The 21694-nt window shown below is 33.2% G+C and overlaps 4 protein-coding genes across 6 annotated transcripts; 2 read left to right on the top strand and 2 right to left on the bottom strand.

Moving 5' to 3' along the window:
* Positions 1-11500: 11500 nt before the first annotated feature.
* LOC148180229 (uncharacterized) lies at positions 11501-12711 on the top strand. Its single transcript, XM_088035093.1, has 5 exons — positions 11501-11524; positions 11580-11652; positions 11719-11823; positions 11874-11909; positions 11962-12711. Exons 1-5 carry the CDS (start codon positions 11501-11503, stop codon positions 12057-12059), a joined length of 336 nt encoding a protein of 111 aa, XP_087891219.1. The 3' UTR covers positions 12060-12711.
* Positions 12712-14459: 1748 nt separating this feature from the next.
* On the top strand, positions 14460-15086 carry Sf3b5 (splicing factor 3b subunit 5). The gene is made up of 2 exons (XM_088049924.1): positions 14460-14675; positions 14731-15086. Exon 2 carries the CDS (start codon positions 14736-14738, stop codon positions 14991-14993), a length of 258 nt encoding a protein of 85 aa, XP_087906050.1. The 5' UTR covers positions 14460-14675; positions 14731-14735; the 3' UTR covers positions 14994-15086.
* On the bottom strand, positions 15015-18052 carry PIG-G (phosphatidylinositol glycan anchor biosynthesis class G). Its single transcript, XM_088049917.1, has 2 exons — positions 17406-18052; positions 15015-16794 (listed from the first exon to the last, which is right to left on the bottom strand). The coding sequence occupies exons 1-2, from the start codon at positions 17968-17970 to the stop codon at positions 15017-15019; spliced, it is 2343 nt and encodes a 780-aa protein (XP_087906043.1). The 5' UTR covers positions 17971-18052; the 3' UTR covers positions 15015-15016.
* On the bottom strand, positions 17810-21628 carry LOC148180226 (uncharacterized). Of its 3 annotated transcripts, XM_088049923.1 has the most exons (7): positions 21590-21628; positions 21393-21500; positions 20762-20861; positions 19115-19310; positions 18606-19063; positions 18296-18554; positions 17810-17900 (listed from the first exon to the last, which is right to left on the bottom strand). In XM_088049923.1, exons 4-6 carry the CDS (start codon positions 19289-19291, stop codon positions 18425-18427), a joined length of 765 nt encoding a protein of 254 aa, XP_087906049.1. In that variant the 5' UTR covers positions 19292-19310; positions 20762-20861; positions 21393-21500; positions 21590-21628; the 3' UTR covers positions 17810-17900; positions 18296-18424. The 3 variants fall into 3 exon arrangements, with proteins under 3 accessions (XP_087906049.1, XP_087906048.1, XP_087906047.1); XM_088049922.1 differs by lacking the exons at positions 21393-21500; positions 21590-21628 and having other exon boundaries at positions 20762-21262; XM_088049921.1 differs by lacking the exons at positions 21393-21500; positions 21590-21628 and having other exon boundaries at positions 20856-21262.
* Positions 21629-21694: the final 66 nt, after the last annotated feature.

Here is a 21694-nt window from a genome sequence, read left to right as displayed (position 1 = left end):
CAAAAATCTTCTGAAAACCGAAAATAAAAGATCGACATTTATTTCTGACAAACAATAATTGTATCATTGAACTACGTAATAATGTAAAAGTTTTTAAAAAAATCTTGAGCACATTGTTGTCAAAAAATTAATATTTTGAGGAGTGTATTGCGTGAAATTACTCTTATTGTGTGGGATAATTTCACGCGTGTCAAACAATAATGTCTACGTTCTTTCTTTAAAAAAATGAGGATAAATTCAAAGCTAGTATTTATTAATGAAGTAATTATAAAATTAAGTACAAAAATTGTACAATAGCTATTTGTGTACCAAGGCCAAAAAGTGGTTCTTTTTTGGCCGAACCTTTTTTTAATGGCCGAGGCGCTAGCCGAGGCCAGAAAGAAGGCGAGGGCAAAATGTCACTTTTTGGCCGTGTTACACACAAGATTTTTTAGGCGACATAATTATATTTACAAGTTAATTAATTTTTATTTATGATTTATTGATTTAATCAATTATAACAACTGAATAATTGTAAATATTTATAAATCCTTCAGAAAAGTTCATATTTTCCTTATTTACATTTGCAGTTTCAGCACGTGTAGCTTCACAATTTGTATGAATTAGGTTTAATGTGTTTTTTAATGTTGTTGCAGGAGCACTGCTAGACATGTTCATTTTCAATAATTCAACACGTCTTTGTTGCACTTTACAGCAGTTTGTCGATTTGATTTTACCCAAATAATTATAAAATTGAGGGTAATATCGGTATCTTGACGTAATATGCAAAACTATGGATAGATGGCGCCACCATAGATCGGCCGAAAATGTTTGCGGCCAGAAAAGACTCACTTTTAGGCCGCTTTTAAGGCCTAAAAATTTTATTTTCAGTTTAAGTCGCCTAAAAAATATATTTTTTTTAATTGGCGTTGTAGTTAAAATGTTCGACTCTTGTTTTTTCAAAGTCGATCCTTTTGTGATGTTATTGTTAGGTTCTCTTCTGAGAATAGAGGCAACTAACAGACCCTGCAGACGAACAGCCAACTATTGGTTCTGGTAATGCTTCTACTGCTGGTGTCTTTAGAGCACATTTGTGAATGATATTACCCCATTTGGAGCTTCTATTCCTTTAAACACAGTTTGGACACAGTCAATGCAAGTAAATCAAATAAGATACAGGCACAATCGTAAAACACTACAGGGCTAGTCACGAGAAGATTACTTCTGAAAATGATTTTTTCGCAACCCAAAATACTAATTTCTTGAGTCACTTGATACAACCCGAATCAGAAATGAAATGCTGAATCCACGACTGCTTAGGCTTTGACAGTGTCACTTTGACAATTACGGAAAAGGAGGTTACGTGGGTGTCCATAGGCAACACAGTTCAGTTTCGATGAGGATATCTTTACGATAAAGGTCCTCAGCAGTCACAGCATTTTTTGGCATTCTCCGTAGATGAGAATCATGTCAGTTTTCTCATCATTTGAATACGACATTGTGACGGGTATCATGCTTATTAAGGAGAAAAATTATTGGTGGAGCCCTTACAGCTTCGGTATAGGACAGATTAATAGAGGTGCTTTGAACTAATGGGGCTCTAATGGAGCGGAATTAAGAATAAAGACGAAATTTAAATAAATAATGTCAAAGTGACATTGACCACCCCAAAGCAGTCGTGGATTCAGCATTTTATTTCTAATTCTTCTAGTATCGAGTAGTTCATGATATTAGTATTTTGGTTTGCGGAAATATAATTTTCAGAAGTAATCTTCTCGAGACTAGCCCTGTATACAGGTCCGGCAACACTTGTGTCCATCCCCAAAATCGTCTTTAATTTTAAAGATAAAATTTTGAAAATTTGCATACGCTCACAGTTGACAAAGCTCTAGAAGCTGACGCAAAAATGTGTTTTGTATCACTGATAGTTTTGGCGTCGCGACGCCTTAAAAATGTAATTTTTAGTTAATAGTGAGAGTTTGTGATATCAACCCCTAATTTAATTTTTTTTCAATATAAATATGTTAAAAATATCTGAGTTATTATTTTAGATTCAATGCAAATTGTCTTCAAAATTTGAGAAAAAAATGCGGTTTTATCAAGTTAGTTTCCAATTTCATTACGTCAAAATTGGGAACTACGTTTACACCCATCTGTCAACATCTTGTGTCACAAATGACATCTATCCTTTGGCTCGCTTTAGATTGTAACAAAAGTCTTAATTGGTGAAATTGTCACTTTGTCGATGTAAATTAACGATTTCTGGTGTCCATAAAGTGCAACATGCCGTTAATCAAAATTAACCTTTATAAGATAGAATGAAGTGACTTGTGAAATTTTGGTATGAACGTAGTTTGCCACTGTGCTGTCAGAATTTTGAAAACTAACTTGATAAAAAAGCGTTTTTTTCGCAAATTTTAAACACAAATTTTTGCGTCTGCTTCTAGAGCTTTGTCAACTATAAGCGTATGCAAATTTTCAAAATTGTAACTTTAAAATTAAAGACGATTTTGGGGGTGGACTCAAGTGTTGCCGGACCCTGTAGAATAACTACTTACATTTAAAATACATGCCGAATCAATTTTCTAACATAGCTTTTTGATAATCTGACTCTTGAAACTTAGAACGCACATTAGCAAAACGCATTATTCGACCACCATATTGTAATAACCCAAAAGGCTCGCCAAAAACATTAACATGCACACAAAAGATATATTTAAAAATGGCGCTAAGAGACCGCGAAATTTAAAAAGTTTGGCTGTGATCGTCAAAAATGGTTAGGACCTACGTTGTGTTTGAGAAAAACAAAATTACTAAAGAAAATTTAGAAAACGGACCTCGGTTCTTTAGTGTAACGGGCAAAAGCGACACAAACGGAAGAGTGAAATAAAACAAATGGGTTGGAGAGCTGTATTAGTAAACGTTGATCTTTGATGTTATTTGCTTTGGAAAATTAGTGTAGTTAGTGACTTAGAATATTGAAAATGAAAAAAAAACTAGTCATGCAACGGACCGTTAGACCCGTAGTGAGTGTGTTAGGCAAAACGTACGAAACTCGTCTACAGTCATGGAAAACAAAAGCAAAAACAAAAATTATATGAACACCACCACGCATTACAGGACCGGCTTGACTAAAAACCCAGTGGGATAAAAACTTAGCCTTCACAGTCAACTACTAAGCTACCCATAATCCTCGATCTTTTCAAAAACGATTACAAAAGTTACAATGATTTAAACAAGAAACTTACAATTATGAAAGCGTAGTAACGTGTCTGTACTGTCTGTTTTGGATTTGCGGGAAATTTGAATTGAATTGCAAGTTAATTGTCGTATTGCGGTTTGCCTGCCTCTTCTTCTCAGTTTTCGTCCAAATCATAGCACATTAGATTACATCTTTGGAATTTTCGGATAATAAAATACACCCGGGACTGGGTTTACGGGCGACGGCGTTTCCGGGCGAACCCGGCCGACTAGCACCCGCAACACTCCACTGTGGGAGTACCTCAGAGGCCTCCAGTCAGAATACGGACACCCGAAAAGATAAAGCGTTTGAATTTGCCGCTGAAAACCGAACGACCAATGACACTCATTCCCTCCACATTCTCACTCTCGCGGGAAACAAAAGACGGTTTTAGCAATCACACTCTAATATCGACCGTGGATCATTACGATAAATCACCTAAACCAAAAACCCGCGTGGTATCGGCTGAAACAGATAAGACATACATGACGACTTGGGCCTTCTTCTTCTTTCTTCATTTCTTGAACGCCAAAAAAAAGAACAAGAATTTTTGAATCGCGGTATCGTACGACACGTTACGACTTGTCACAAAATATAGAAAATAAAAAAAATACAACAACGTTTTAGGACGCGCTTAAAATGGCGCCCCCAAACCGAAGCGACGCGCCAGAGTTGGCGCGCTTTTTTCCACGCCCATTCTGAAACATGCAAATTTGGAAAAGTCCTCGAAAACCGACATGCGACCCCCCCCCACCCCCCCCCCCCCCACCCCAACATTAAGTTAAGTGGGAGTACCACCCACGTTACAACCCCATTTCTCTGAAGATTTGAACACGAAAAACCTCCCAGAAACCTGCTTTTTCAACGTGAGCTGACCGGCAACCTTTTACCCACTTAACTTACACTAACGTTTACAATTTAATAAAAAAAAACTACTAAATGTTAAAGCATGCAAAACAAAACTAAAAGAAACAAAACAAAACAAACAATGCACAAAAAAAAACAAAAGCGGTAGCGCGAAGTCACTACAAAAGAATTGTTTTTCAACAATGGCGGCACCACTCCTAACAAAGACCACCTGCTCTGTTTGGAGTACTAGGCGGAAGTGATCTCCACTGGTCAACATCCCTTTCCGTATCTTCCGCTAGGCGGGCGGGTGGCGATGTCACTTCCGCCCCGCGGCGGCGGTACTTTTAAATTCAAATCGTGCCATTACAATATCGAAACGGCTCGTTTATTCCGCAAGAAGCGTAATTGCCACATGTGTGTCTAGTTGGTAGTATATGCCCAATTGCAAATTTATAAGCGAGAATGACCACCCTGCATGGCATTACCCTGCTCTTCCCTACTGTACCTACTACGGTTGGTGAAACAAGAAATTTCAATTCTTTTTCCTGCTCTCCAAAACGTCCAAATTAAATTCGGTTAATGTTAGATTGTGCTTTAAGAGATTCTTAATTCAAAAGCCATTTTTAGGAACCAATGTTATTGTAGCGTTATTAAAAAAATCGAAACAAAAAACAAAAAAGTAAAATTTCAAATTTTTATCTCGAAATTTTGAAGTTGGTGTTACTGAAGAGCTGCCACGACATTAACTAACCTAACATTACATTTTAAATTAATTGCGTGAATAGTTCCAATAGTAAACAACGACCCGAATATTGCTTTGCTAAAACATATTTGCAGTAAAGTAGTTTAGACATAAAGCGACGTTATACACTGACTTATCTTCTTTTCACAGTCATACAACTTTCAAAATTTCGAGCGGGAAATTTGAAATTTTACATTTTTTAATTTAATTTTTTACTAATACCGTAATTAATAACTCAAAATTCTAAAAATAGCTCTCGGAATAAGAATTCTTTAGAGCACAATCCACTATTTACCAAATTTAGGTTCGACAGAGCAAAAAAAATCAAATTCGCATGTTGTTTCCTTATGTTCAGCAATCCGTGGAACATCCGGTACAATATTCGCCAATGGAAAATTCATTTTAGGTGTTACAATAAAACCGACTACTACCACAAAGTCAATTTCAATTACAGATTTAAGTAAGTACTTAGTTACAATTCAATTAGCAATGCCATTAAAGCAGAATAATAATTACCTACCTATAATCATAAGTAAACCTAAAACAAATTCTAGAAGGTGTTTATAAATGTTTCTAGCATCAAGGGTGGCTATGAAATGTCAAAGAAATTTGCCGCTCATTACAAATGTGGGTTTCGATTTGTCAACTGACATTTGCAGCTAACCTCAAACATGAAGCAAAGTAAGTTTTGAGAAATAAACTGTTTCAGTTGTGGCTGAAAACCTAAAAATCGAAAACTTGGGCAAAAAACCGTAACTAAAACGTCATTTAAAGTAAGCAACATTATAAATAATTTTCATGATAGTAATATTAAATAATAATAATATTATAATAATACTAATACTAATATTGTAATAATATTAAATAGTGTACGGCAGGAATTCCAAAGCCACGCTTGATGCTAGAAACATTTATAAACACCTTGTACAATCTGGGGAAAGTCGATTGTGCTTGTATGTACTCGTATATGAGATTGCATATAATTTCATATATCTAACGAAACTATAATTTACATAACAAGTACGGAAAAAAAACAGAGGCGCCACCCGAGTGTAGAATAGTGCAAGAATAGTTATTTACAATACTAGTGCGCGAAGCTTATGTTTGTGCATGACCGTTTATTTAAAGCACGAGCGACTGAAAGGAGCGAGTGTTTTATTTACGCAAATGCACGAACAAGCTTCGCGCACGAGGATTGTATAACATTTTTTATACGAATATATTTTTTATTAATTTTTTTAGATTTTACTAAATTTTTAGACAGAATTGTCATGCGGTTGCCATGATTTGTAAGCCTTCTTTTACATGGTGCTTCCAAGTCACTAAGGAGGCAAACAAAGGGGTAGACAAACTGCTCAAGTTTTTGAGTCTAGAAATAAAACGAGAAATTAAATCAAATAGTTATTTAGTTAGTAACTTAGCAACCATTTTTTTTATTTGTAATTTTGTTGTTGTGAAATATTCAAATTTGTGTGCCCCATGTCGAATAATAAAATCTCGTGTTATTTATTTGGTTCACCCTTTCAATATTAAGTTTCGTACTGACACTGGTTGTTTTGTTTTGCGGTCGACTAGCCCTACTCAACCGCAAAACATCGAAAAACAAGCGATGAGTATAAAAAAGACACTTTGCGACGAGTTATGTACACTATTTTTTCTACGACCTTCCATCATTAGAAAGAAACCATAAATCTTATCTATTCTAAATATATTTTTTCTACGACCTCAGATAAAAGTGACATAATCCACATAGTTAGATGTTTGATGTTTTCGTACATTGATCTACGAAATTAAAGTCATTAGTATTAGTGTGATATGAATATACCCGCAGAGACCTGGAAATATTGACTTGTCAGAAACGACCTAACCAATTCATTTTTACCATTATGCACGTTGTTTTACAGTCTAGATGCTTGAGACAAAAATTCAAGAGTAAGATTTGTATGTCAAAATAAAAAAACTGTGTGGATATATTTATATCACAATAAATGTATGAAATCATCAACTTTCGGAGTCATTTAACCGTGCCGAAAACGCCACTTTCATATAGGGTCGTAGGAAACTATCTATTTTACGTCTGGCTAGTCCGATGTTTAAGAAAAGAAGCAAAAACTAAGCTAATAATTATTACTAACTTATTCTATCTCTATTAGTACATCCATCTACCAAAAATTGGCTCAATCCTTGTTTTCTTTCAAGAGATTTCGTCAATTTTGCCATTAAAAATCACAGGGCAGCAGTACTTTTTTTCCAAAGATGTAAAAGATGTTTCTGAATATACAAGACGTTCTGATTACAAAACAATTATGAGTTTTTCAAAATCTAGTTTCGAAAAAATAGCTACTTTAATGTCAAATTTCAGCCTAAACAAGCTGTAATAAAATACTGTAATTCAGTATTGAATATTAAATATTAAATTGAAAGTTTGAAAATATCTTCAAAGCCTTTTAAAATCGATGTTATCAAACCATAGCACTAAATGTTAGAGTAAATCTAAAGAAACATGTAAAATTTCATGATTTTAAGACTCTAAACACCGGAGACAGATCGATGAAAATCGTAAATTTAAATCAAAATTGATTAAATTGTACATCCTGTTTTTTGATTTTCTATTTCTTGTTTGCTAAAATCGCTCTTTCAAAAGTTGGAAAAATAATTAGAAATAAAAAAAACTATAGCTCATATGACAAATCTGTCTACGGATTCTTACACAACAAAGTCTATATTATAAAGAAGCGTTGAGACTTTTTCGAAAAAAGAAGGAAAGTTAAATTTTGTTGGGTTGTGAATTATTTTCTTGAAAGATTTAATCATAATAGTTTTGAAATAACAAATGAAAGCCTTGATTTTGTGCATATCTGCTGACTTTGCTCACCCAGAGACGATAATCTTAAATGAGAAAAAACACAGATTAAAACAGATGTTAGGGATGTCCAAAATTGGTCTTTTATTGTCAGAGAAATTGTTGTAGCCTATGGCAATGTTAGCTTAGTTGTTGCTCTTTTTTGGTTGATTTTAATAAGATAATGTTCATTTAAAAAATAATAAATTTAAACGAATTGTAAGATAAATAAAATCAACCTTTGAAGGACTGAATAGAATGTCGTCTGCCAAATCAATCTTTAATCTTCAGTTATCTTGGTTTAAAATTTCATTACAATCCGTTCATAAATTTTAGCAATAAAGTATGTATAATTAGAATTTGGATTACTATTACTTTTAATTAAGGAAATTACTTAACGATTTAATTAATTTATATTCATATTTTTTCCTCAACCTTCCACACGTTTAAACATATTTAAACCACGAAAACAGATGCAAACACGCGTGAGTAACTTGTTAAACGTTGTTTATCACGTTTTATTATTTTATTATATTTACTCTATTACGTCGTTTGATTTTCTCAGCCTTCTTTATACATCTCTACCATTTTCATATAGACTCTATTAATTTAATTTCCTCTCTTTTTTCCACAGTGACTTAATTAATTTCATTTCCTTGTTAGTAATTTTTTTATTCCGTGTGAAAATCTAAAACCCATCTAAATTTTGAATTTACACTTAACCTTAAGTATATCATACATAGTTTTTAACTTTTTAATTTTCACTGACCGCCCCGAAAATATTTACCTTTGGAAGTTCTTTATTTTTTTCTTTAAATGTAATTTTTCCTGTTCATGATATACCTAAAGACACTTTATCGATATTTTTCCTTCACATTTCATAATCTTCTACAAAAGAATTATTTACTCTATCTAATAGCCTTTGTTTAGGCCCTCCAAACCAAAATTATGAAACAGTGACCACCAGTAATGCAAATAATGCCGGCACCAGTCGTGATCCAACTGTAGTACCTCAAAATATCACAACAGCACAATCAATAAGTACAAATTATGAACATATTATCAAAATAAATAATAAAAATTTCAGTTCCTCCGAGTCCTACAGTGAAGACAACTTCAAGTGAAAAAGAAAGTTACATTACAGATAGTAGTGGTAAGTAAACTAGATTAATTTGTGCATATTCAAGTACTTAATATTGTGGCAATTTGGTTATAGATGGTACATATTCAAGAACCACGACAACGCCAACTTCAAGTAAGTTAGAAAATTAATTGACGATATTTATTTAATTTCACGTTTTGAATCCAGGTTCCACAAGTTCAAAAATTTTAACGACAACAGAAAATGAAATGTGTAAGTAACGTGTTAAATTATTATTATTATTTAATTTTAAATTCTAATTTATTCGGAATTACTATCAACTGTTTGATTTATTACCTTCTTGTTTTTCCCTTCTCATAATTTCTTCTTCAAACTCCTTTTTTCTTTTGTATCAAATTTACGTTGTTTTTTGTTATTTTTATTCATTTACCCGTTATTATTATCAAATGTCTATTAAAATCTAGATTACATGCTGAAAACTATGCTGGTAAACTTAGGCGTAACTTCCTGTGGCTGTAAAAAAATTATATATTTTAAAATTTGCATATGCTTAGAGTTGACCAAGCTGTAGGAACTGACCAAAAATTGTATTTTCACGGCTAAAAAATGTAATATCTAATAATTTTTGAGTTTTTCAAAAAAATATTTTTAGTATACATAGATAGATTTTCAGCAAATTGTGTTCAAATTTTAGAAAAAGCGCGCTTTTATCAATGTAGTTTTCAAACTCATAACGTGACATTTAAACAGCTACCAACTTTACTTGATAAAACTGTAATTTTCCCTAATTTTCCCGAATTTTCAACACAATTTGCATCAAATGTCAAATAAAAACTGAGATATTTTAACATAGTTTGGTATATTGAAATAAATTTGAATTAGTGATTGTTTTCACAAAAACTCGAAAATTGTCAAAAATTACATTTTTTATACGTTGCAACAGCAAACAAATTTTATCGTTAGATTCTAGAGCGTAGTCAGCAAGGAAAGTTGAAAAAAAAATAATAAAAGTAATGATGTTATAATTAGGTGCTAGAGAATGATAAAATTCCCTATGCAATTACAAAATTCGTCGGCTTTGCTTGGCTAAGATCCATACAATAATTCTTTATTTCAATGGATGGTCTTAGATAAAAATTTAAAACTGTGATCGTAGATAAAATGTCGTAGATTTTATCTATCAAACGCAATTAAAATTAATTAAATCAAAAAGTTACAATCAAAAGATATAAAATTATTAATTTTCAAATTCATAATAAATTTAAAAAATTAAATTACGATTAAGGAGGTAATAGGCAAATCAATCATGGTTCACACTACTGAAAGTTCGAAATAGAAATCTTCGTATTAAATAGGTTTTACTGTATTAAAAATTCAAATCCTAATCGCTATTTTTTTTTAATTCTTAAAATTTGTTCACTTCATTATCATTAAACTAGGTAATTTTATTATTTTTTTAATTTATTTATATACATTTTATTCTTTATTTACTTTATTAAATTTTTTCTTACAATTATTAATTCTTATTGAATAAATATGTTACTAATGACACAGCTCAACAAAAAAAAATTTTTTTTTGCTGCCCTGAAAATCTCAACGGATTTCTATTTTCAAGCCCATAGTTTTCCAATATATACTTGAAAGTACTGAATTGGCTCTAGGTTTTATGATTTTGGCGTATTTTTTATTTTTAATAATTTAGACTTTGAGTCGGCTCTTCAGAACAAGAATTATAATAAAGTGTTAATAAACTGATTACTGCTGAACTTTAAAAAGAGATTGCTCCCAAAAAAATATAAAAGACGCGCCTATAATATGCGTTTTTTTTAAGTTTAATATAAGTTTTATAATTTTTTTTTCTTTCTCAACTTCTATGTAGATTAATTAACCATTCAAACGAAACCATTTTTAATAATTTCCAAAAAAAATATTTAAGAATATACTTGTTATTTCTTTCTCAATTTTACCGATTTTTAATAAAATATGAAAATCAAGATTGAAAAGAAGTAAGAGCCAATCTTCCTAAACCATCCATAGTTTTGTGAATTGTTGGTATAGAAGAATTCGAAACCAACAAGGGCAACAAAATCATTGTTGACCAGTGTAATAGGTATTTCTGAAGGTTTTTGTCAAGACTGCAATTCACTTTCTATCAATACATATTTGCATTTTTGTTTTTGGCTGCTTTTTTCCTGTTTTCTCTTATCATCCCAAAATGGTCTGAATTCAGCTAAATAAAGGTATTAATACTGAAATTCTTCTTCAGCCACCACCTCCGCCATGTCGCAGACCACCACAACTTCCGTATTGGAGGAATCAGCTACAGGTTCGAATATAAATTAATTATTTCTGCAAAATAATTGTTCTGATGTAATTTCAGAAAAAATCACACCTAATCCATCAAACGGCGTTATTGGCACAAAATATTTCTCATTAACAGAGTTTGTAATTCTTATTGTCCTATTGCATCAGTTGCACTAAATAAATTTATAAAAAAAAGTGTATAAACACAAAAATCCCCCCCTGCCCTTGAGCAAACAGTGCTATTAAGTCTTAATACTAATTAAATAAAATGACGCTGTGAGTAATAATTGCATAAAGCTTATATGCTAAATATAACTTGCAACCATTTCTTGCGTGCTAAATGCCTTACTTATCATTTCCTGCAAATAAAGATTTAGGAGGGAAAATCCTGGATTGTATAAAAGAGACAAAATATTGGCTGTTTTAGAAGTTTGAGGCAAGATGAAGTGCGACCTTGTTCTGATGGTAAATGAAAGTTTCTTGTAATTTCTTAAAAGTGAGTATTTACTACTTATTTCAGATCTTCTGTGCAGTTGTCACTGTTACACTAGGACAGACTACTCTTGAGAAAACTACAATAGTACCCTCAAATGGTATGAATATTATAATTATAAACTAATAAAATTAGTTTTTGCTAATACATATTTCATTTTAAGCAGAAGTAACAAACACAATGAGTTCTTCTAGTGCCTCGGTTACTTCCGCAAACCCCGTAGTTACTACTCTAAATACAAGAACGGAAACAAAGCCTGCATCAGTTACAAGTATTTTTATAATATACTACAAGTAAATTTTACTAAAGTTCTCCTTACAGGTGATTCTACTCTGAATTCAACAGAAGCAATTAGCAGTAAGTTGTAACGATAAGTTTCCTATACGTTTTTGTACTCATTTTATTATAGGTACTACTTCTACAAAAGCACCGGTTAATAAAGCCGCCAGTAGAAAAATTGCAATACAGGCTGTTATAATGTTGTTGTCATTGGCATTATTTTTATGATTTTTAATTTATCATCTTTATGTAAATAATTTAAGATAAGTATGTATAAAAAGGTTAATAAATCTGATCCGACCTAAAATAAAAAACTGACGTCAAAATGAAATTTGTGTTCGGCATTTTGGTAGTTTCTCCCATTTCTACAAACCTCTTAGTTAGTGTCTAATAACTGTACGTCAATTTACTAATTCTAAAGTGGCCTTTAAGAGCAAATTAGAAAAAAAATTGGATTCAAAAAAAATATTATTTTTTAAATTCTATTGACATAAAAAAAGTTTGGATTACACGTTTAAAAATGCTTTTAAAAATCTTCATGTTGCTACGATTCGGCGCGTCTTTGCAATTTCACTCGGACTTCCAAAAGAGCATTCTCCGGTCTTGTGATCCAAATTACTAGTAAGTACACCGCGTTCACTTTTGTGATTCTTCTCTTGAAACCTTATAATTGTATAATAGATCATTGAAAAAGTAATTAAATTGATTTCCCATTAATAAAACGAAGTGATTTTTTAGAAAAATTCAAGTTTTGTTAAATCTTGAAGAAACTTCGAAAAACTATCTTTATCGATTTCTGTTACCAGATCGTCAAGAAAAAATTTTAGTCACGAATCAAATTTTGTGTAAATCAGAAATAGTTATTTGTTTCACTAGGCTAGAAAATGATCTTTTGGAAAAGCAAGGAAAGTATTGAAATCCGAGCCCGGAGAGCGAGGATTTCAATTTCCCAGCATTTCAAACAGTGTCAAACACGAAATTTTGTGCGCCGACATTTATTAATAGAAATTTATTTTGACTTTTGGTTTGAATTTGAAACGTCATTCCCTCATTTAAGGGAATTTCATCAGCTGAGAAATGGATTGGTAGCACCCCCATTGAAATTAAACGTTTGCAGATTAATTTAAATTCAAACGTTTTTCAGCAATTTTTTGTGGTATCTTTGCTTAATTAATCTACCTTTATTATTTTCAAAGGTCATTGGTCTCCAAATCGGCACACAAGTTAACACAATTGACATTTATGCAGCGATGCCAACTTGCAAAATAAAACCAACTAAACGAAATGTCACGTTTGACTGCCTAGATATTATTCAAAGGTGATTTTCTTGCCGCAAATGAGTAACACAAATCTCATGAAAAATGACGGAGGCGCACAAAAGTACTTTTTTAGGCGACTTAAACTGCAAATGGAATTTTTAGGCCTCAAAAGCGGCCTAAAAGTAAGTCTTTTCTGGCCGCAAACATTTTTGGCCGCTCTATGGTGGCGCCATCTATCCATAGTTTTGCATATTATATCAAGACACCGACATTACCCTCAATTTTATAATTATTTGGGAAAAATCAAATCGACAAACTGCTGTAAAGTGTAACAAAGACGTGTTGAATTATTGAAAATAAACATGTCTAGCAGTGCTGCTGCAACAACATCAAAAAGTACATCAAACCTAATTCATACAAATTGTGAAGCTACACATGCCGAAACTGCAAATGTAAATAAAGAAAATATGAACTTTTCTGAAGGATTCATAAATATTTACAATTATTCAGTTGTTATAAATGATTAAATCAATAAATCAAAAATAAAAATTAATTAACTTGTAAATTTAAAGATGTCACCTAAAAAATCTTGTGTGTATCACGGCCAAAAAGTGCCATTTTGCCCTCGCCTTCTTTCTGGCCTCGGCCAAAAAAGAAACACTTTTTGGCTTTGGTACACAAATAACTATTTCAGACTCAATTAGTTTTGTTATCAAAAAACTTATTATGAATACAGTGGAACCTCGATTATCCGGGGTAATGGAAGGGAAGGGTCGTACGGATAAGTGAAAAACACGGTTAATCGAATCCACTTTTTTAACGAATTGCATACTATATTAGCGTATATCTCTCTATGTATGTCATGTTACCAAGTTTTTAGGGGCTCAAGTACGAAGTTTTTGTTTTTTACGGTTTTACACTTTTTTCGTACGTTAGTTATAAATTTTCTTAAACTGAGGATGTCATAAAAATCAAAATTTTTCTGTTTACAGTTCAGATGATCATCAAATCAACTGCTTCCTTTGCTTGCCTATTTTTTTTTCCTAGCGTCAAAATTTAATTGTCGCTCTCATTGTGCAGGTTGGTGCTCACTTAGAGCACGGTTAATCGAAGTTCCATTGTATTCAAATTCAATAGTGCGGAGTTTACGTCTAGCGATCACCCGGCGCATCCACCATTAGCAAGTATTTTTTTTTGTGGTTTATACGTTTATTTACATGTATCTCAGAAAACTGAAATAGCATGGAACTTCCTAGATCCACAGAAAATGGTATTAAAGATTAAAAAGAGTTCCTTTTATACACATGAAAAGATGTAAAAAGACCCAAACAAACGGATGCGCATTAGCAAATCGCGTTAATGCTCATGCGCCAGAGAACATCTGATGTGATGCAGTGGCGTCGTGTCAACACCAACATTGGTTCTAAAATAAAACCACAATTATGGGACGTGATTATAATCTAGAAACTACGCCCTAGGTTTAAAAATCTTCACTCGCATTGTACTTACCATAACAAAAACGTCCACTACGCATGCGCAACGCACTTGTTTTGTGTCAACTGTCAGAGAAAGTTAGGTTAAAAGAGTAAGTATACAAATTTGTTATTTTAGCAAATTATAAATAATTGTCGCAATTTCAGTAACGATGGGTGATCGCTACAACATTCACAGTCAATTAGAGCACTTACAATCCAAATACATAGGAACTGGACATTCCGAAATCACCAAATATGAATGGTTGGTTAATCAGCACAGAGACAGCTATTCCAGCTATTTGGGACATCCAGATCTACTCAACTACTTCGCAGTTTGTGAAAACGAGTCCAAAGCTCGCGTCCGGTTTAATTTGATGGAGAAAATGTTGCAACCTTGTGGTCCACCACCAGACAAACCAGAGGATTAATCTGTGTAATTGTTCAATAGGTATTAAAAACATTTCTTTATTAAATCTTTTGTATAATAAAAACAAATTTCAATAAACAAAAATCCGAAATGACTGGCTTCTACAAACATTTTTGGCGCGAAAACAGACCAAATAAACAAGTGGTGTCTTTGTAAGAATGTGACTAGAAATACAACTATTACTATGTACAAACGAAATAATACAAAAATGGAAAGACTTTTAGGAACACTTACTTCTTTACTAGTAAAAAGTAATAAGTGACTTAATACTGGGAAGCAGTAAGTGTGGGATAGTACCTGCGGGATTACAAGTAAAGGGTTGTACTCCTGTAAACCCACATATCCTGAAGATATATCCACACTTGCTAAGCTATTATCATGACCCTGTACAAAAAACAGTAAATTTCCCAACCACCAATGCGCCAAAATTAGATTTTCGTTTTTTAGAGTTTTGTGGAAGAGCTGACTGGCGAAAATACACACTGGGACTAGTGCCACGTTATATGGTTTAAGTAATAAGACAATGATGAGGATCCAGACTGGTAGGAATCCTTCCCTTTTCCTAAAAGAAAATGGCAATTTTAACAATATGAGGAACCATATTAGTTGGCCTAACATAAAATGTTCCTTTCCGACTGTCCTAAAAACATAAACCAAAAGGAAAATCAAGAGATCTAAAGTTCTGCCGACTTTGGTTCTGGAAAACACTTTGTTACAATAAAAAGAAAGGCATAAACCGGCGATAAAAATCAATTGTAGAAAAGTGGAGTTCTCTTTCTTCAGCAGCCAGTCTGCCAGATCCGGCTCTCCTGCCCACTTATCCCCCACTTGGTTAATGGTTCTAATGAATCTAAGAGCTGTGGCAAAGATCACCCATTGAACCCAACCCGTCCTTTTGATTACATTTAACATTATAAATGTGTTGGTGAAGAAGTACCAGTACTGGTGCTCTTCCTCCAAAAAACTAGACGACAGGAATATAATAGGATGCAAACATGAGAGCAGCGTCAAATAAGACAAATCAATCATTTTAAAGTCTTTCAAGTCAAAACGAGCTAGATTCCTCATGAGGTTTAAACCAGATAAACTAACAACAATAAGACCAACGTATTGTGGCCAGTCCCAGAATTGTAAGGTCAGTGAAGCCAACAGAAAAACTTGCTCAAAACTATCCCTCTGTTTCAACACAGTGAAATTCTGCAGAATTTTTGTCAACACGACGAGTGCGGTGATTGTCGCAATAACCAGAGAATCCAGCTTTTGTTGACTTGAAGTCTTTTGCAGCCTCTCGCTGATATCCCTCGCGCACTTCTTGTACATCTGCACCGCACTGTCCTTCAGACTCTTGTCGTTGTTTAGTAGAAATAACTCCACAAAGTGGTCGGCAGTCTGGATTACCTCTTCACATAGATCAATTTTCGATCTCAATAAAATAGTGTTGTATTTCAATGCACGCAGATACTCGGCTTCCGAGAGTTGGTGGAGCAAATTGTCTTGAAGTTGGCCAATACTTGTGGCTGGGATGTCAAAACCAAGCAAAACTGCGAGGTTGACGGCAATGTCGATTTGCGCAACAGTGTCGTTTTGGCAGGGCATTCCTAGTATTAATAGTGGTACGTTGGTTTCTGGATAAGTAGAGCCCCCATGTCCTCCGCTGTTCCTCATTCCGTGGTCACCGGTTATCAAGAAAAGCGTGTCTTCCTGGGATTTGTAGAGTTCTTCGATAATTGAATCCATTTCTTTTAATTTGGGCGGGATAAGTGGCGACTTGGGCCCGTACACGTGCCCGATATGATCCAAGCCTGGAATTATTACAAAATTTATTATTTTTTCTACAACAGTTAAAAATTGAGGTTTTAGTAAAAGTGACATTCATATTTCAACACGTGAAAATATGACGCTCACGGCTTGGCCAGGAATACCCAAAGTTACGTAAAAAAACGTGTAAAAATTGGCATTTTACGTTGGGCATTAACAAATTTCGATAAAATTGTGGACTCTGAAACAGTGTGGTGGATGAAGTATTGTAGATAATTCGTATAATAATCATATTACGATTATGATTAAAAATCTCTTTTTTACTACTTTCTATAACTGTTTTAAAAAGTATTATTTGTGAATAAATTCATTGTTAGTAAAAGTAGTAGACTTTTTCATTCCGCACTCGTTGCTGTGTCAAAAAACAAGTTGACTGTGCGACAGCCAATGCCATAGCAACATCACAAATGCACACATCAGTCATCATCCATTGTTTCTTTTGCACGAATAAATGAAATAGTGCAGTCATAGAAAAAGTACACTGTAAAATTCCCGCCTTCGGCTCGTACACGAATGTTCATACTCGTGGAAAATGAGTACCATTCTATGCTCATTGCAAAATATACTAATTTTTTAGATGCTTGTTACTACTGACCCAAGTAATGTAAAATCATGATATCCCAGTCCGTTTTAGCCTCCTCCACTCTGACGTTCCTGGTGACATTATCATCCACCTCCGTAAAGTCCTTCACAAACAACGACGACGTCCCTTCACTCCTTAAAAACGTCTCAGGAAATAACCGCAGCCAAATCTCGTCCCCATAGAAAACGATCTTCTTGCCTTTAGCTTGCGCCCGATGAATGAAACTATCCTCAACTTTCGTCGGACTCGCCAAATTAAGAATAATATCTACAAACTGAGGTACATTTCCAGTAGTCAAGGCTTTAATTCGGGGCAGAGTCACAGTTGGAGTCTCAACTTTAACATGAATGAAGCAACCAGTTTTTTTGTACGTTGTTGTCAGGAATGGAGTCTCCGATTCGGTAATAAAGTCCAGACGCAGGGCGTCAATTATCACAAAGACAGCTCGTTTGAACTTGGGGTGGGCTGCAGTAACGTTGTTTGGAGGTCCCTCGTACGACGGTCTTGCTGGAATTGGAAAAAAGCCGTGCAAATATAGAAGAATCGATAATGTGGCGATTAAATAATAGAGAAACATTATCTCAGTATGAAAATATTTAAGTAAACATTTGAATTTTTAGGTTAACTGTGACGTTTAATTGACACTTGACAGCAGCCGGTTGACTAATGGAATCATGGCCTTCTTGATAAATTAATGAGTGATTCTACGATAAGAGAATTCGCTATCTTAACAAATTTCAAAAATAAAAAAACGTGAATATTATTTGACGATAATATTTTTTGGGTGTTTAAAGACTGACATATGATTCTTATTTATCGAGATTTCATGCGTTTGATTGTACTTTTACTATAATAATTTTATGAAGTTTTTCGATAACTGATAATTTAAAGCAAACCTATACCTTGGGATCACGACGTTGAACTTGGGAAACTTGTTCTCTTAAAATGTTCTTGTTTGATCTTGAGATATTGACCTCTTTTTCTAAAAACAGGTTGCGCTTTCTTAAATCTTTTAAAACATTTTTAAACCATTAAAACATGCTCGCAATCCTTCTTTGCTGACGTCTATTATTCGGTTGCAGCGTTTTTATTTGCTTTTTATATGTTTGAATTTTTTCGGTAAAATACACTTCCATTGGTGATTTGCCAGAAGAGTCATACCTAAAACCATGTTTTTTAAGAAATAAGGGCAAGATTCTTCCGAAAGTTTACCAAAAGTTCAGGGGTTCAGATAGAAATGACGTAGTCTTATCTGGCAATGTCATCAATTGTTTAGAAGAATCATCTTCCATTGCGTTTTCATCTAATGGGATTTTGGTATCTGCATCATCCTTTGAGGTGGTCGCAATAATTTCTTCTCTAATTAAAATTGATGGTATTTTGGACTCCGAATCATCTTTTGAGGTGCTTGGAATAGGTTGTTCTCTAACTGAAGTTGATGGTATTTTGGAATCTGTGTCATCCTTTGAGGTCTTTAGAATAGGTTTTTCTCTAATTAAAGTTGATAGTATTTTGGAAACTATACCATCCTTTAAAATGGTCGGAATAGGTTCTTCTCTAATTGAATTTGATATTTTGGAATTTGCACCATTCTTTGAGGTCTTTGGAATAAGTTCTTCTCTACTTGAAGTTAACTTTAGTTTGCGCTTCGTTCCAGATTTTGGCAGATTCTAAAAAACATATGATACAAGTAATAAGCTAGTGATGGTTTCAATGATTACATTTTGTAAAGTGGGAGATGCTAAAAAAATCGTTGGAACTGAATTTGGGCGTAATCTTGTCACATTTAGTGAGGTTCGATCAAAACAATCTTCTGAAAAATGGACTGAGCACAAAGCACTGTAACTGGTACGTTTCCAGTCAGCTCTTTGCACCACACCTATCCACTTTTGACGCATTTCTGAATTTTTTGGAAACCTGAAACATTATTATAATTATTTTTATAACTACCTCAGGATATCCATGATACGTCTCGTACATATCTATGAAATCAGATCAGATCGAGCGGATGGAGATATATATTAATATTATTTCGCTTTAAGTTATTTTGAATAAGCATGGACCAACTTTTAGTTATTAACTGTTTAATTAAACTACTTATGAATAAAATAAAATCAACACTTGAGACGATTAAGGATCAAAAATTGAAAACTAATAATTCTTTTTTTTTAACATAATTGTGACAAAATTATCTTAGTTTTTATTTTAAATCTAATGCAAATTATGTTATGATAGAGGAATGGCAAACTACGTTTACATCAAATTTTCACAATTTCATTCATTGGTATGAAGGTTAATTTTGATCAACGGGGGTGTGTTGCACCTTTTGGACACTTGAAATCGTTAATTTACCTGGAAAAAGCAATAATTTTACTAAATAAGACTTTCGTTAAAATCTAAAGCGAACTAAAGGAAAAATGTTGACCAATTGGGTGTAAACGCAGGTCCCAATTTTGACGTAATTAATTTGAAAACTAATAATTACTTGATAAAACAGCATTTGTTTCTTTAATTTTAAACAAAATTTTCATAAAATCTAAATAAAAATGACAACTGAAATATTTTTATCACACTTATATTGAAAAAAATTAAATTAGAAAATGGTTCCAAAACCCACACAAATAGCCAAAAATTACACTTTTAAGGCGTCGCGACGCCAAAAGTATCGGTGATAAAGATCAAATTTTTAAAATTTTATCTTATTAAATACCATTTTGAGAGTGACCACAAGTGCTGCCGGACCCTGTATATGTTAGTTTTCAATTGATAGATAATTATTGATAAAAAATTTCAGCCCCACATTGCAATCAATAAATAAAGGTAGTTTTTTAAGGATCAGATTTAAATTTAAAATTAAAAGATTAAAATTTGGATAATTCAAAAACTATAAATTATTATTATAAATCGTAGTGACTAATTTTTTACAAGTTGTTTGAGTCCAATTGTAAATAGACATACCTGCAAAATTTAGTTCAGCAGAGACAAATTGAACCTATTTGAACATTTTTTATCTTTTACCCTCAATTATTAGGGGTTGAATTCTTGTATACATTGTTTGACACAAATGAACATCACTGCAAAATTTCATTTTATAACTACCTTGCCTTTCATCTCAAGTTTAGATTTGATAATGGTTCAAATGGTTTGATTATAATAAAAAAATAATGAAAACTAATGTCAAACTTATTCTTATTAATAATTTAAATAAAATAAAGTCGAAAACTTGAAAAGAAGCACACCAATAACGTCGAAAAGCGAAATAATAATAAGAAAACAGTCACAAAATAAATCGGATTCAAAAACCTCCACACGCTGGATCAGCTGATTTCATCCACGAGGTTTATAAAAGTTAAATTAAAAGTACTCACAGATGATAGGTTATCTTAGAAGCATGGAACTTCAGTTTGTTTTTTATTTGTATGGTTGCAACAACCAGGAGCAACACAAGACACCATTTCTTACCAAGTCCTGCAAGAAACTTCTACGCTTAGATTAGTTAGAGTATAGATAGCCGACTCTATCACTCTCATTTTGATACCGAATCTAGCGCAATCTATAAAAATCTGGCCGTACTATTTTGAAGAGTCTAGACAACAACCACACCAAATGTGGTGTTTGTCTTTGCTAACTAAAACATTGGTTTTTGTCTTTGCTATTTTAAGAATAGGTTTTTATCTTTGCTATTTTTTCTTTTTATGGATTTGATAGAAATTAAAACAAAACAAAATATAAAATAAAACTCTTAACGAAAGTGCAAAACAAAATGCAAGTGCAAATTTGCAGACTCTGCACAAATTTGAATTCCAAGAATCTGTCAACGACTGCTGCGCTTGAATTAAAATACCAAGCGCCACCTAGATCAGAAGCCGGAAACAATAATTTATGTTAAGGCCAGATTTTTATAGATGGAGGTAAAGTAGCTGAAAAGTTCATCCTATGGAGTGCCCGTGCCTTGCTTCTACGTAAACATTGACAAACTCCCGCGTTAACTTGTCAGACCAATATGGCGGCGGCGACGTCACTCTAAATTCGCTCGACTTCCTCTCGTCCTCTCCGTCTTCCATGGAATTTTGGGGTATTCGTCGAAGCTCCCGTGACTTATAAAGTCTAGAAATTTAGTTTAATTAATAAATAAGATTATATACGACCTGATTAATTGCTTTATCAGTGTTTGGATTGCTTTTTTTTGGCGCCACCTCTTTGAACGTAGTGTTTCCACAGAATTGCCAACCTTCACATAGTTAAAATCGAAGTCCCTACATCATTATTGTTTTGGTTGTCAAATTTGACAAAAACTGAGC

Source organism: Gnatocerus cornutus, chromosome 1, assembly GCF_029298725.1.
Source record: "Gnatocerus cornutus isolate USDA-ARS CGAHR chromosome 1, icGnaCorn1.1, whole genome shotgun sequence".
NCBI lineage: Eukaryota > Metazoa > Arthropoda > Insecta > Coleoptera > Tenebrionidae > Gnatocerus > Gnatocerus cornutus.
This window is presented reverse-complemented; position numbering and strand designations above follow the sequence as displayed.